At 45.2% G+C, this 13969-nt stretch overlaps 1 protein-coding gene across 2 annotated transcripts; it reads left to right on the plus strand.

Annotated features, from left to right (window-relative positions):
- The first annotated feature begins 644 nt into the window (after window positions 1-644).
- On the plus strand, window positions 645-13668 carry ACP6 (acid phosphatase 6, lysophosphatidic). Of its 2 annotated transcripts, none has more exons than XM_039497012.1 (10): window positions 645-835; window positions 7145-7273; window positions 7362-7492; window positions 8016-8095; window positions 9089-9176; window positions 10804-10936; window positions 11955-12055; window positions 12719-12814; window positions 13025-13190; window positions 13507-13668. In XM_039497012.1, the coding sequence occupies exons 1-10, from the start codon at window positions 740-742 to the stop codon at window positions 13642-13644; spliced, it is 1158 nt and encodes a 385-aa protein (XP_039352946.1). In that variant the 5' UTR covers window positions 645-739; the 3' UTR covers window positions 13645-13668. The 2 variants fall into 2 exon arrangements, with proteins under 2 accessions (XP_039352946.1, XP_039352945.1); XM_039497011.1 differs by lacking the exon at window positions 645-835 and adding an exon at window positions 947-1257.
- The last annotated feature ends 301 nt before the right edge of the window (window positions 13669-13969 follow it).

Raw genomic sequence — 13969 nt, forward strand, 5'->3', positions numbered from 1 at the left:
GGGCGACCTGAACACCTTGTGGTGCACAGGAGGCTATGGAGGGGCCCTGTTTGGGGGTGCTGGAGAAGAGGGTTGCACAGGGTGGGTGACCCTGCCCTGGCAGGCACCTGGGGGGGGGGTATAATCTCTGAGGCGCATGGAGGAAAGATCTCTGCAGCTGGGCACGGGGAGCTGCTCACTGGGGCGTGGCCCAGCCCGAGCCCCGAGGCCAGGGCACCCCCCGTGCGCGCGCCCCGCCTCAGCCCGCGCCAAGCGTTGCGGGGACTGCAGGGAGCCCCGAGCCCGGCGCGCGAATCCGGACCCGAGAGTCCCCCTTCTGCGCATGCGCTATCCTCACAGAGCACGCCCCGTCGCCCTCCCAGCTCACAGGTGAGCGCATCGAACACTTCCGGGAAAGAGGAGCGCCCCCCCTCCCCCTCGCCGCGCTGCCTCCTGGGAGTTATAGTCCATCCGCGGGCTCCCAGCAAGGGCGCGTGCTGGTGGGAAAACTACATTTCCCATAAACCTGTGCGCGGCTCCACTCTTATCTCTGTCCGGCCGGGAGGCTCCGGAGCTCGTAGCGGGGCCGGGCGCGCTCCTCCCCTGCCCTTGCGCCCGTACCCGGAAGAGAGGCGCGAGCCCCCCGGCCAGGAGAGGGGCGGCTGCTGCAGCTGTTGCTGCGACGTGACGCTTCGCTTCGCTTCGCTGCTCCGCTGCGCGCCCCCGGGCTGGGGCGGAGCTGGCGCCTCGCTCACGGCTCATGCTGCAGGGAAGTGCGGGGTCAGCAACCGCCTCCTCTCCCCGCAGCGAGCGTGACCAGACCAGTCTCCATATTAGGGACTTTGGCTTGTATCGAGTACGCAGCTATCACCCGCCTACCCCCCCCCACCCCCGAAAAGTGTCCTGATTTTTCACACTTGCTGTCTGGTCACCCTACCCCCCCCCCCCCCATGCGCCTGTTTGTGGGATCTGAATTTCTGGGCTGAGGTGCAGCCTCCTTCCGGCTCCACCCTTTCCCAGGGCTGGTATTACATAAACTAATCCACACGCAGCATCTCGTAGGGAGGGCAGCCCCTCGGCATGGGTATCTGGGCTCGAGTGAGTATCTTGGGCACCCTGGCTTTCTGTGTGCACCAGAAGAGGGTAGCCCTGGCTGAGTTGAGAAGGGACAAAACTCAGTATAGCAGCGATCGCCATCAGCTGGAGCTGAAGTTGGTCCAGGTCATATTTCGGCATGGAGCTCGCACTCCTTTAAGACCGATCCCGAAAGCAGAGCAGGTGAGAAGGGGCTTCTGGAAACTCTGAATCTAAGGACAGCATAGCTGATCTGAGGAAGCTGCTGTCCCTGTATCTTGGGGGAGGGGGAAAGAGTATCTGCAGTGACAAGGTGTGCCCTAGAGCAGTGGAATACAACAGTGAAGTGTATTCAAGTAAAATGTGAATCTATCTAATTTTTTGTTCCTAAACTGTACTATCTACTGCCAAGTAGACAAGTATTACTGTGCTAAAGTGTGAATTCTGACTCTTCCTGGTACAGCTAATTTACAGTCCCAGACTCAGCTCTGAACTCCCAAGTTTTTGTACCATATTTATAAACAAATATAGCTGATGACCCTACAATAGTAAAATCTAGACCCTGACAGATCAACTAGGGTGGCAAAATTTCAGATCTAGCATTGGGATCCTTCTGGACCCAACTATATTTTGGTTTGCACATTTTACCATTTAAGAATACCACTTCTCTTTTATTACTAGATTTTAAAGTGTTTTACAAAGGAGGTATAATTATCCCCATTTAACAGATGGGGAAACTGAGGCACAAGGCACATAACTTACCTAAGGTCTCCATGCAGCAGAGTTAGGACTAGAAATCAGTTCTCATAAGCCCCAGTCTATTAGGCCATGTTGGCTCCTTACAAACAACACTTACATTCAGTGCCCTGGCACTAGAAAAGTCTGATTCCCAGTGCATTCTGGTGCAGTAAAGCTTGCGGGGAGAGGAAGGAAATCCACTGCTGAATCCACGTAATTTTTCTCCCCCAACTCAAAATCATTTACTATGTATAATGACAACTAGTGTTAAAAAATAAAATGCTTATGTGTACACCATTCTCTCCTACCTGCTGTGTGCTTTACTCTTATTTATGAGGAGAAGAGCAGTTATCCTTCAGGGAAGTGGCACTGTGGTTTAGCAGGAGAGGAGAGGAGATGGTGAACAGGATGGGTCTGACAAAGTGAAGACATGGCAGCCCTTTGTCTCAGGGAGCCTGGTGGTTCTGGCATCCAACACTGGGAAATGGTGCTGCCACGTGGTGGGGCTTCTGGCCTAGATTCAGGGTTTTTTGTTTTGTTTTATTTTATTTTGGGTGTCTCATTAAATTGTTCCTAAAGTCTAAACACTCCAAAAGACCAAAGTGCCTTTGAAGGGTAACGTGTCTTTTTGAAGGTTGGCTTGCCCTTTGGTCATTGTGCTGAGAACACCTGCAATTCCTAGGTAAGGGCTTTGGACCTAAGAATCTAATGACACTGTGCCTCCCAGACATAGTCAGTGCCCTGCTTCAGAGACATTTGTACTTGCAGGGTTTCAGACTCGGTGCATCTTCCAACTCCTGGATGTAGTATCTGAATCCTATCAGAACGTGTCCATTTTTGCCCCCAAATCTTAGGGTTTTTACTATCTATGTAGACAATAAATGGAGCTGGTGAGGTGGAAGAAGAGGGGGAGCATCTTGTCTAGTGTTGTTCAGATCATATTTGATGTTAGTGTGTTCAGTGCAACTGTGAATATGAGTGTTTGGTTCCAAATGTGGTTCCAACTGTGACCTAGATTGCTATCAGATTTGTGGCTTTAGTAGATACATTAGCCGGGGTGGTGTAATGGCTGTCTTTAAAACAGGGATGAGAGAGATCTCTGATTCAAATTGACTTGTACACAAATCCAAGCAGGATAAAGGGAGTCAGAATTGTTAGGATACCATTTTGGAAAAAATAGCAATGTTGGATAAAATAGTAATTAATTAAAGTTAGATGCAGTTAACAATACCATAAAGCCTTGCTCATTTGGCGTGACAACAGGGAGTCCCATTACCAAGCGCTGATTTTTTTTTAATTAGTAAGTGAACAGAATAACAAAGCTATTTCATTACAGTGTTCTCTATTCATTTATTGTGACAGCTGTAGTTTAATTTTAATTATTTATACAATATGGCGTAGTAGTAAACATACTCTCTAATAATGTGCAAAAGTAATGAAGTCTTGGCAATATGAAACCTCACTACGGGAGTCTGCTGTTAAATCTTTGCTGAGAAGAGGGTTCACACCATTTATTTAAACATGGGAATTAGGAAGTTGCAGTTTAGCAAGGTTCTAATGTATTAATTTAAAACATAGTTAATATTGAGTGCGCGGATATGTTCTATTGAAGTCAGTGTGGGTGCATAGCTGAGGGCAGAACTGGATCTTCTGTTACTGTATAAGTACACATAATTATGATAACTAGTTTAACTACATGGAAATACTATAAATTCACTTTTGTGTACTGAGAAGCTGCTGATGTCCTATCCCTTAGCCACACTTAGTATCAAAAAGATGTCTGTCACACTTCTAACTCAAATAGCGTCATGTGCAGAGATCCAACTACAATGTCACATTTTCTCCCAACATATGTAACTACACATTGTTACTGTAGAAGATACATATCTGTTTAAGTGCACAAAGCCACTTTTAATTAGTTTTTGCCAAATACCAGCTAGATCCAAGCTGCCCTTTTGAACCAAGATCTATCAGGGTCCACGCCTTCTTTATACTGGTACAATGAGTATTGGCTTTGGTTTTCTGTTGTAGGTGGTACACATTTAGGGCTTGAAATAAAAAATGGCTAGATCTGGGGTACCGACTTGGATTTTTTAGGCCATTTTTGTCTACATGCATCTGGTTTTTCAGGAGCGTTGTCACTAGAGTGTACCTTTAAATAGGGTAACCAGGATAAGACATTGGGATTTGGGAACAAAAATTGGCTAGATCCAGCTTTTACCTTCTGAATTGCTGGCTGTTGTGCTGAATACAGAGGGAATGTAATGTTTGTAAGAAATCTGGCTGGGGGAGCCTACAGATTCAGAAGTACACGCTCCCCCTCTGGAGTCCTGTCCATTAATTGCCAATACAGCAGCAGCAGTACAGATCATCCCTCTCACGCTTCCTGCCACTGAAGTGGCAAAACCGTTTCTACTTGCCACTTTAACCAAGTGCTCGACTCCCAGTACTCAGACACAGAGAGCTGTTCCAGGGCAATGAGCACTTGCTATGCAGCCTGCTCCAGTAAGCAGGCGCTACACTGCCCCACTTACCTGGGCATCATTGTGACTGACCCAGCTTTTCATGGCTCTTGAATCTGAGAGTATTAGCTCTACCATTTAGCTCAAGGAGAAATTCAGTTTGCTGTTAGTAGTAGGTGTGATCGCCTGTTATTTCTTCAGCTGCTAGAGGGGTACGGCGGTCTCAGTGCTGTAGTTTCTCAGGAGCAACAGAGAGGTCATGTTGCATGTCCCAGTAATGGAGGGTCTCAGATGTCCTAGGACCGTACGTTCCAAGATGCTGTGCTATATAATGGGAGACTGTGGCCACAGAAGGGATTTGAACAGGGGTTCACTTCTAGTTCACTAGAACAGGGGTTCCTCACGTCTCCCACTGTGGCCTTTAATTTCAAAAGGGGGAACTATACAAAAATGAGGGGGTTAGTTAGACAAAAGTTAAAAGGTACAGTGACTAAAGTGAAATCCCTGCAAGTTGTGTGGGCCCTTTTTAAAGACACCATAATAGAGGCCCAACTTCAATGTATACCCCAAATTAAGAAAAACAGTAAAAGAACTAAAAAAGAGCCACCGTGGCTTAACAACCATGTAAAAGAAGCAGTGAGAGATAAAAAGACTTCCTTTAAAAAGTGGAAGTCAAATCCTAGTGAGGCAAATAGAAAGGAGCACAAACACTGCCAACTTAAGTGCAAGAGTGTAATAAGAAAAGCCAAAGAGTTTGAAGAACGGCTAGCCAAAAACTCCAAAGGTAATAACAAAATGTTTTTTAAGTACATCAGAAGCAGGAAGCCTGCTAAACAACCAGTGGGGCCCCTTGACGATGAAAATACAAAAGGAGCGCTTAAAGATGATAAAGTCATTGCGGAGAAACTAAATGGATTCTTTGCTTCAGTCTTCACGGCTGAGGATGTTAGGGAGATTCCCAAACCTGAGCTGGCTTTTGTAGGTGACAAATCTGAGGAACTGTCACAGATTGAAGTATCACTAGAGGAGGTTTTGGAATTAATTGATAAACTCAACATTAACAAGTCACCGGGACCAGATGGCATTCACCCAAGAGTTCTGAAAGAACTCAAATGTGAAGTTGCGGAACTATTAACTAAGGTTTGTAACCTGTCCTTTAAATCGGCTTCGGTACCCAATGACTGGAAGTTAGCTAATGTAACGCCAATATTTAAAAAGGGCTCTAGGGGTGATCCCGGCAATTACAGACCGGTAAGTCTAACGTCGGTACCGGGCAAATTAGTTGAAACAATAGTAAAGAATAAAATTGTCAGGCACATAGAAAAACATAAACTCTTGAGCAATAGTCAACATGGTTTCTGTAAAGGGAAATCGTGTCTTACTCATCTATTAGAGTTCTTTGAAGGGGTCAACAAACATGTGGACAAGGGGGATCCGGTGGACATAGTGTACTTAGATTTCCAGAAAGCCTTTGACAAGGTCCCTCACCAAAGGCTCTTATGTAAATTAAGCTGTCATGGGATAAAAGGAAAGGTCCTTTCATGGATTGAGAACTGGTTAAAGGACAGGGAACAAAGGGTAGGAATTAATGGTAAATTCTCAGAATGGAGAGGGGTAACTAGTGGTGTTCCCCAAGGGTCAGTCCTAGGACCAATCCTATTCAATTTATTCATAAATGATCTGGAGAAAGGGGTAAACAGTGAGGTGGCAAAGTTTGCAGATGATACTAAACTACTCAAGATAGTTAAGACCAAAGCAGATTGTGAAGAACTTCAAAAAGATCTCACAAAACTAAGTGATTGGGCAACAAAATGGCAAATGAAATTTAATGTGGATAAATGTAAAGTAATGCACATTGGAAAAAATAACCCCAACTATACATACAACATGATGGGGGCTAATTTAGCTACAACGAGTCAGGACAAAGATCTTGGAGTTATCGTGGGTAGTTCTCTGAAGATGTCCACGCAGTGTGCAGAGGCGGTCAAAAAAGCAAACAGGATGTTAGGAATCATTAAAAAGGGGATAGAGAATAAGACTGAGAATATATTATTGCCCTTATATAAATCCATGGTACGCCCACATCTCGAATACTGTATACAGATGTGGTCTCCTCACCTCAAAAAAGATATTCTAGCACTAGAAAAGGTTCAGAAAAGAGCAACTAAAATGATTAGGGGTTTAGAGAGGGTCCCATATGAGGAAAGATTAAAGAGGCTAGGACTCTTCAGTTTGGAAAAGAGAAGACTAAGGGGGGACATGATAGAGGTATATAAAATCATGAGTGATGTTGAGAAAGTGGATAAGGAAAAGTTATTTACTTATTCCCATAATACAAGAACTAGGGGTCACCAAATGAAATTAATAGGCAGCAGGTTTAAAACAAATAAAAGGAAGTTCTTCTTCACGCAGCGCACAGTCAACTTGTGGAACTCCTTACCTGAGGAGGTTGTGAAGGCTAGGACTATAACAATGTTTAAAAGGGGACTGGATAAATTCATGGTGGCTAAGTCCATAAATGGCTATTAGCCAGGATGGGTAAGAATGGTGTCCCTAGCCTCTGTTCGTCAGAGGATGGAGATGGATGGCAGGAGAGAGATCACTTGATCATTGCCTGTTAGGTTCACTCCCTCAGGGGCACCTGGCATTGGCCACTGTCGGTAGACAGATACTGGGCTAGATGGACCTTTGGTCTGACCCGGTACGGCCTTTCTTATGTTCTTATGAGACAATGGAGTCATGTACTATATATTACTTGACCCTGTCTCATTATCGCAGAGGCAGCACAGTGTATTCCCCCATGCCTTGGTGTAGCCCAGAGTAGTTCTGATGGGATTGGAAGATGATTATTTTCTACTGAAGCATTTCTCTCTCGTGTTTTTTTGCATCAGGTGGAGTGGCATCCAACTCTGTTAGAAGTCCCCGCTCAAACCCAGTTTGATTACACAGTAACTGACCTCTCTGGTGGGCCAAAACCCCACTCCCCTTATGAAGATCAATACAAAAAGACCACATTGAAGGTGAGAAACACTTTCCCCTTGATCAGGTTCCCCTTGCGAGACTTGTATCTTTCCATGCACTGAATGTGACTGCTGTTTCTCTCTCCAGGGTGGTGTCATTGCTGGGCAGCTGACAAAAGTGGGGATGCAGCAGATGTTTGAACTGGGGGAAAGGCTGAGGAGAAGCTACGTGGAGAAGATCAACTTTCTATCTCCGGTGTTCAAACCTTCCGAGGTCTTGTGAGTTTCTGAAAATTCCTGCATGAGTCCCCCGCAGCCCTCACTCTTACTTCTTGGATGAAGGCTCCCTGACTGACATGCTCCTCCCACAGTGTCTCTCACTGCAGGCCTCTGACCCCTCCCACATGGCCAGTACAACTTGGTACCAGGAGTCACTAGTTCATGGGTTCTCAAACAGAGGAGGGAGGGTCACAAGCTGTCAGCCTCTACCCCCAAACCCTGCTTCACATCCAGTATTTATAATAGTGGTAAATATTTAAAAAAATGTTTTTAATTTATGGGGGATGGTTGCACTCTGAGGCTTGCTGTGTGAAAGGGGTCACTAGTACAAAAATTTGAGACACTAGTGCCTTCAATGTCCGAGTTGCATTTCAGTGATGCTAATATTGACAGTGGGTATCTGGAGCTGCTGATTCATGGGGAGATCGAGGTCCCATGTCCAACAGGTTGTTCTTGGATGTGGCCTTGTTTACAGGAGGAAGACCGTGTCACTCTGTTTCACAAGCCGCCGTCTCTCTTTCAGCGTCCGTTCCACTAATATTGTTCGCAATCTGGAGTCCACACGTTGTCTGCTGGCTGGGCTGTTCCAACAGCATAAAGAAGGTATGGGGCGGGAGGAGGTTGTTTCTGACTGTGCTTCCCCCATCTACCCTAGATACACTCTCCTTTCACACATCCCAACTGCTCTGGTCCCCAGGTTGCTGTCTTCCCACCACACTTCCGTTGCTCTTCCTCCCCCACCCTCCCATCTAGGATCTCCTGCCTAGTGCATGAGTTGTCAGTTCGCCTTTTGCTCTGTCTCTTCCTTGGCTTCATGTTGATGCCCATCCTTGATCCCTTGCCCCTGCTGCTGCAACTCAGCTTGACTGAGTAGGGAAACATTTACCAGTGTCAGAAACAGGCAATGAGAAATGAAGAGTAGGCCACAATACATAGTCAGGTCTGAAATGTCTCTTGAGAGAACCTGGAGCATTCTGCCCATAAGAGTCCTGAGCCCTGTTAAAAGTTTGACCATCCAGAAACACCTCCCACCTGCACCCTGAAGCTCACCAATGTGAGACTAATGTCACAGGGAGCAGGCCCTATAGATATGACTATCCTGAGAGCATCTCATTTGCCCTTGGTCCCTGGGCTTGAATGTCCTGGCAGCAGCAAAGTGACCTACCAGATCATAACACTCTTGATGGGTTACAGGGAGGGATATATTTTGTGGTACACAGTAATACTAAACACAGCAGTAGGAAATACCACACACACACACCGGCTCAGTTAAGATTTCTACAGCAATAAACTCTTTGGGGCAGAGATTGCCATTTATGAGATGTATGCCCACAGCCATGCACAATGAGGCTCCAATCTGAATGGCCTCTAGGTGGTACCACAATGTAAATATTGATTAACAAAAAAAGAATTGGCAGAGCCTTGGAAGGACATGAAAACAAAGGTGAGACCTTGTACAAGGAAACTGACTTTAATGGGAGGTGGTCTTGCACAAAGGCCCAGTTCTGTATTCCTGTCTTGGTGAAAGCAGATCTAGTATAAGGCAACCCCAGCTGTGCTAGGGATAACAGAAGCCTCCTCTTATCCATTCCACAGGACCCATTAATATCGTCACTGATGAAGCAAGCACTGAAATCCTCTACCCCAATTATCAGAACTGCCAGCGCCTGAAGCATTTGAGCAGGTAATCCCCAGTCACATGTCTCCTTCTGAGGTCCCCATCATGGCACATCACTGCTAATAACTGAAAGCACCATGTTTTCCTCATTCACTGAATTCTTCCTATTGCAATGGCTGTACTCCTTGTCTCTGTGCAGTTGCATAAAGTATTAGTGACACTATGTGCAAAAAAATATTTAATAGCTCTTGAAAGATCAGTTTAGTCTAATCGCTACCAACACTTGTGCACAAATCATACCTGTATGGTTATAGCACAGCAGCACTACACAGCAGAGTTAAGCTTGCTTGGGAGCCTTAACTCTGCAGTTCCATACTTTAATATGTTTGGATTTATTTTAAATTTAACCTTAACTCTGACTGTCCAGGGTGTGTAGTGTTTTGGTTTGGGATCATTGCAACATCTGTGTAATATTTATACCCTTAACTGATTGGAGTTAAGGCTGAGCACCTGTTTAACAAAGCTTTTATCTGAGAATTTAAAATATTTCTTATAAAAATCTACATGAAAAGAACATTAAGGTTGCAAAGTCAGGCACTCATGTTAATAAATGCCAGATTTAAGGTTGCCAGTGCTATCTAACTCTGTCCCCTTTGCCCATATGTACTGCGCTTGCCTAGGGTTACATGACATGCTTTTGTCCACAGCCCAGTAGAGACTATCAGAGTTCTCTCTCATAAAGAGGCAACCTTAATTTTGGCGTATGAAAACTGAGTGCGTGGCTTTGCAGTGTAGGGTGTATTTTGATGGGGTAGGGAGTGGACAGGCAAGCTGGCTGACTGCTGTAGGCATCTCAGTGAGGCCTGAGAACATGCACACTGCAGCTGGGACATTCACACCACTAAGGAGCAAGCACTGAACAACTGCATATGTGTAACATTTTTGGGAGGATTGCCAAATAGGAATGGATTTGTGAGGTGCGAGAGCTCTTGAAAGAAACGGACAGACTTTTTTCTTTTTAACATTGATAAAGCTGTTTTCCCTCAATTTAGTTCTGGGAAAAGGCTGAAGAGTTTTTGCTGAAACACCCCCCCCCCCCATCCCCATTCAGACTGAGGCAAAGATCCAGCATGAACATTCACAGCCCAATTGGGTGAGGTCTGGCAAAGTTCAAAAAGAATTGAAAAGAGAGGCTAAAGGCCAAGTTAACTAATGGCATCACTCTGCATTGCCCCTATAATAAATACAACAAATGTAGGAGTCAGTCCAGGGTTTTTTCACTGCTCATTCCTTGTGAGGCAAGCTTGGCAAAGTAGTGCTCCCTGGAGGTACAGGTGGCCTGAGTTCCAGTGACACTGACTATTAATTGATATGTAATCATTGCTGAGTGTGTCCTTTTCTTTTGAAATGCTTGTGTCTCATTTAGATTTCCTCCTTGGAATTAATATCTCCCCAGGTTAGAGTCCCAATGACAAATCTAAAATCTTGGCATCAGCTCAGACAGAGAATCTGTCACTTCTAGTGTCAGCATTCCAAGCGCTGGGACACCATCCAGCACTGAGCAGTTTCCATTCCCTTCCCTCGCACTCCTGGAAGACAGCCCTACCCAGTGAGCAGGGAGGTTCTCTTGCGGCTATCTTGTTGCTCTTGCCAGCGTGCCTGAGGATCTAAAAAGCCTCCTTTTTCTTGACAGGGGTAAAATGGAAAGTGTCTTGTTGCAGCCGGGCATCTCTGATGATCTGAAAATGATTCGAGAGGAGATGGGGATCGACAGTGAGAAGCCTGTGGATTTTTTTCTTCTACTCGACAACATCTTTGCTGAGCAGGTGAGGTTGGACATAATTGCAGCAATGTCAGGCCCCTATCCTGCAAGCTGATCCACACAGGTAGACCCCTGTACATGTGCAGAGCCCCCTAAAGTCAGTGGCGTTCCACAGGCATCTGCCCATGCAGCCCAGTTGGCTAGATGCGGCTCTTCAAAAGTAGCAGCCTGAGGAAGATTGTCTTAATATGAAGCAAGGTTCAGAGCACCCTCTTCTCTAACCAACAAGAGTTGGTGGCATGTGGTTATGTAATAGAAAAATTTATTTAAATGGCAAGTTCTCCTCCACCCCTGAACTAAGTTATTCAAGAAATATTTTTCTTCCTTCACTCAGCTTACAAATCTCAGTAAATAATTCAAATATTGACCTATATATTTGCAAAGTTTTTTCCTACTATTATTTACCTAGCTCTAATCAGCATGCCAAGAACTGGGCCTACAGGCAGGCATTTCCACCCGGCTCCTACCACACTACACATGATCCAAATTTACTGCCTTCCTGAGGTTTGCCTTTATTGTTAACTGACATAGACCTTGACCTATCCTTCCTCTTGAGTTTTCCTGGTTCCAGGGCTTTTTCTTGCAGGATTCTGTCTTTGCTCAAATTTCCCTGTCTCAAAGAGAGGGGCTCAAAATCCTTTTTATATCCCTATTCTGCACTGGAACTAATAGGATTCACCTGGTCTGGCTGTCAGAATAGCTCTGTATCTCCATCACAGGTGTTAAGAACATGTTTAGTGCTCTTTATGTGCATGAAAGCTTAAGGAGGAATGTATATAAACCTTGCAGTTGGTATAAGGGCCAGCTCCTTATATTAACACCCCCCGCCAAAAAAAATACGAACAAAACCAAAAACCTGCAACACCCATCACAAGTTAGTTTCCTACAGTAAGTGCAGACCTGTGGAGTGTACATATTGTGAAACTTAGCCCATGAACGCCTGTGTTTAGGTGCAAGTGTGTCATCGATACCTGCTTTTGGGTGGCTGCACACTGGATCTTACACCCCACATGTTCTTTCAGGTACATGACTTGCCCAGCTGCCCTGTGCTGAAGAACTTCCTGAAAACGATTGAGCGTCGATCCATCGACTCAATGATTTACATCATGGAACATAATTCAAGGTGATGTCTCATATCTCCAGCCCCCAGCCTGAAGGACAGTTCTGCACTTCACTAGGTTGAAGGGAGAAGCGGGAAGACTGGGGCTGGATGAGCAAAGAATCCCTTTTACAGGATGTCATTCCAGACTCCTGGAATCTGATTTCCACCAGGCAGAGAATTATCCCAGTGGTGCATCAACTGTAACGCACAGCAGGGCTGCAAAGAGTGGTTGATACTAGTGCAAAGAGCACCTTCTAGGCCTGCAGTACATGACTTGCAGAACAAATCAGCTGATATACACAGCTGAGTAACTGTTTCACAATTGTTCGTAAAAGATGATAGGCTAACTTACTGCCAAGGGAAACAGTGTTTTTTCCTTTTAAAAAAAACAGCCCCCCGCTGCAATGCCCAGCAGCTCTTCTCTGGTGATGGGGACACTTCCCCTTTTATTAGGGCTGTGGTTCTAAAAATGTTTCAGGATTCCCCCTTTCCTTCAAGCCATACAGAAGTGGAGGGTATAGTCATGACACCAGTACAAGTCACAACCCCTAGGTTGAGTATCCGTATATCAGAGCAAACAAAACGGGGAAGTGAAATAAGGGACAGATCAAGAGTTCTTCAACTTTTTATTCGTGTGGTCCACAGTTTTTTGTTCAGGCTAATTTCCAATTCCATTTGTTCTAGAGAGGTTCTCCAGATGTGTGTTGGTCCTCTTCTCTATGCTGTACATGAGAATATAATGAAAGCAATGGATCCATCATCTCCTGCTACAGAAGCCAGGTACAGGGCAATATAATTGATGGTAGCTACATGTAAAGAGCCAATTGACATAGACGTTGAGTGTGTATGAGTAAAGGAACAGCTGTGTATTTAACTATTAAATGAGTTTTAAAAGCTAATCCATCATTAGCAAAGGCATGCAGGATGGTAGCTAGATATCCAGAGAATAAATGCAAAATGTTTATTTTAGTATCTCTCTCCCTCCCCCAGAAAGCTCATTCTCTATGCTGCTCATGATGTTACCCTCATTCCTCTGTTGATGGCACTGGGGATCTTTGATCACAAGTGGCCACCCTATGCTGCAGATGTGACAGTGGAACTGTATCAGCATCAGCAATCCAAAGAATGGTTTGTACATCTGTCTTACCATGGAGAGGTAAGGACTCAATGGTGGCTCTGCAATGCAAGTGGCTAGATAGAGGGTCTTGCAGCAGATTTCCAGCCCACTAAGCTGTGGAATGAGACAGATTTTGATTGCATTGTCAGAGGGAACATGATAAAATACTCAGCCACAAGATGGGTAGGCAGGAGCCTAATTATCTTTCTGACCTGGCCACTGATTCAGTGGGACCTTTTGGCAAAGTTCTTTAACCACTGCCTCAACTTCACCTGTTTGAGATCATACAAAAGGGGTTTTGGCAACATAAGAATTTATTTATTAAATGTGTGTGAACTTGATTGTCCCCCTGCAGGAACAATTGGTGAGAGGATGCAGAGCAGATCTCTGCCCGCTGGAGGAATTTCTAAATGCTCTATCACACTATGCTGTAAGTCCAGAGGAGTACAGTGTCCTTTGCTCCCAGATGGACAAGAACCAAACTAATTCATAAGTCATATTTAAATAAAACTCAGTTTCCTGCCTTCAACCTTTGGTGTTTGAATTCTTTCCTCCCTCTCTCCATCTGACAAGTTGTTATGAAGGTGACTAGACCTGTTCATGCCAGATGCAGGATTCTGCTGGTCTGGTATGCACTGCTGCTAACTCGTGCATTTGCAGCAAGAGGAGGTAGTGTGTGTAATTATTTTGTGTGTGTGTGTGTGTATATATACACATACACACAATCTCATAGAGCTGGAAGGGACCCTGAAAGGTCATTGAGTCCAGCCCCCTGCCTTCACTAGCAGGACCAAGTACTGATTTTGCCCCAGATCTTT

Source organism: Mauremys reevesii, linkage group 1, assembly GCF_016161935.1.
Source record: "Mauremys reevesii isolate NIE-2019 linkage group 1, ASM1616193v1, whole genome shotgun sequence".
Lineage (NCBI taxonomy): Eukaryota > Metazoa > Chordata > Testudines > Geoemydidae > Mauremys > Mauremys reevesii.

Excerpts from the sequence above, each read along its gene's own strand:
- ACP6 (XM_039497011.1), top strand. The coding sequence starts at position 1,060 with ATGGGTATCTGGGCTCGAGTGAGTATCTTGGGCACCCTGGCTTTCTGT. Across the intron at positions 7,274-7,361 it reads ACAAAAAGACCACATTGAAG|GGTGGTGTCATTGCTGGGCA; the intron begins GTGAGAAACACT and ends TTCTCTCTCCAG. Across the intron at positions 13,191-13,506 it reads ATCTGTCTTACCATGGAGAG|GAACAATTGGTGAGAGGATG; the intron begins GTAAGGACTCAA and ends GTCCCCCTGCAG.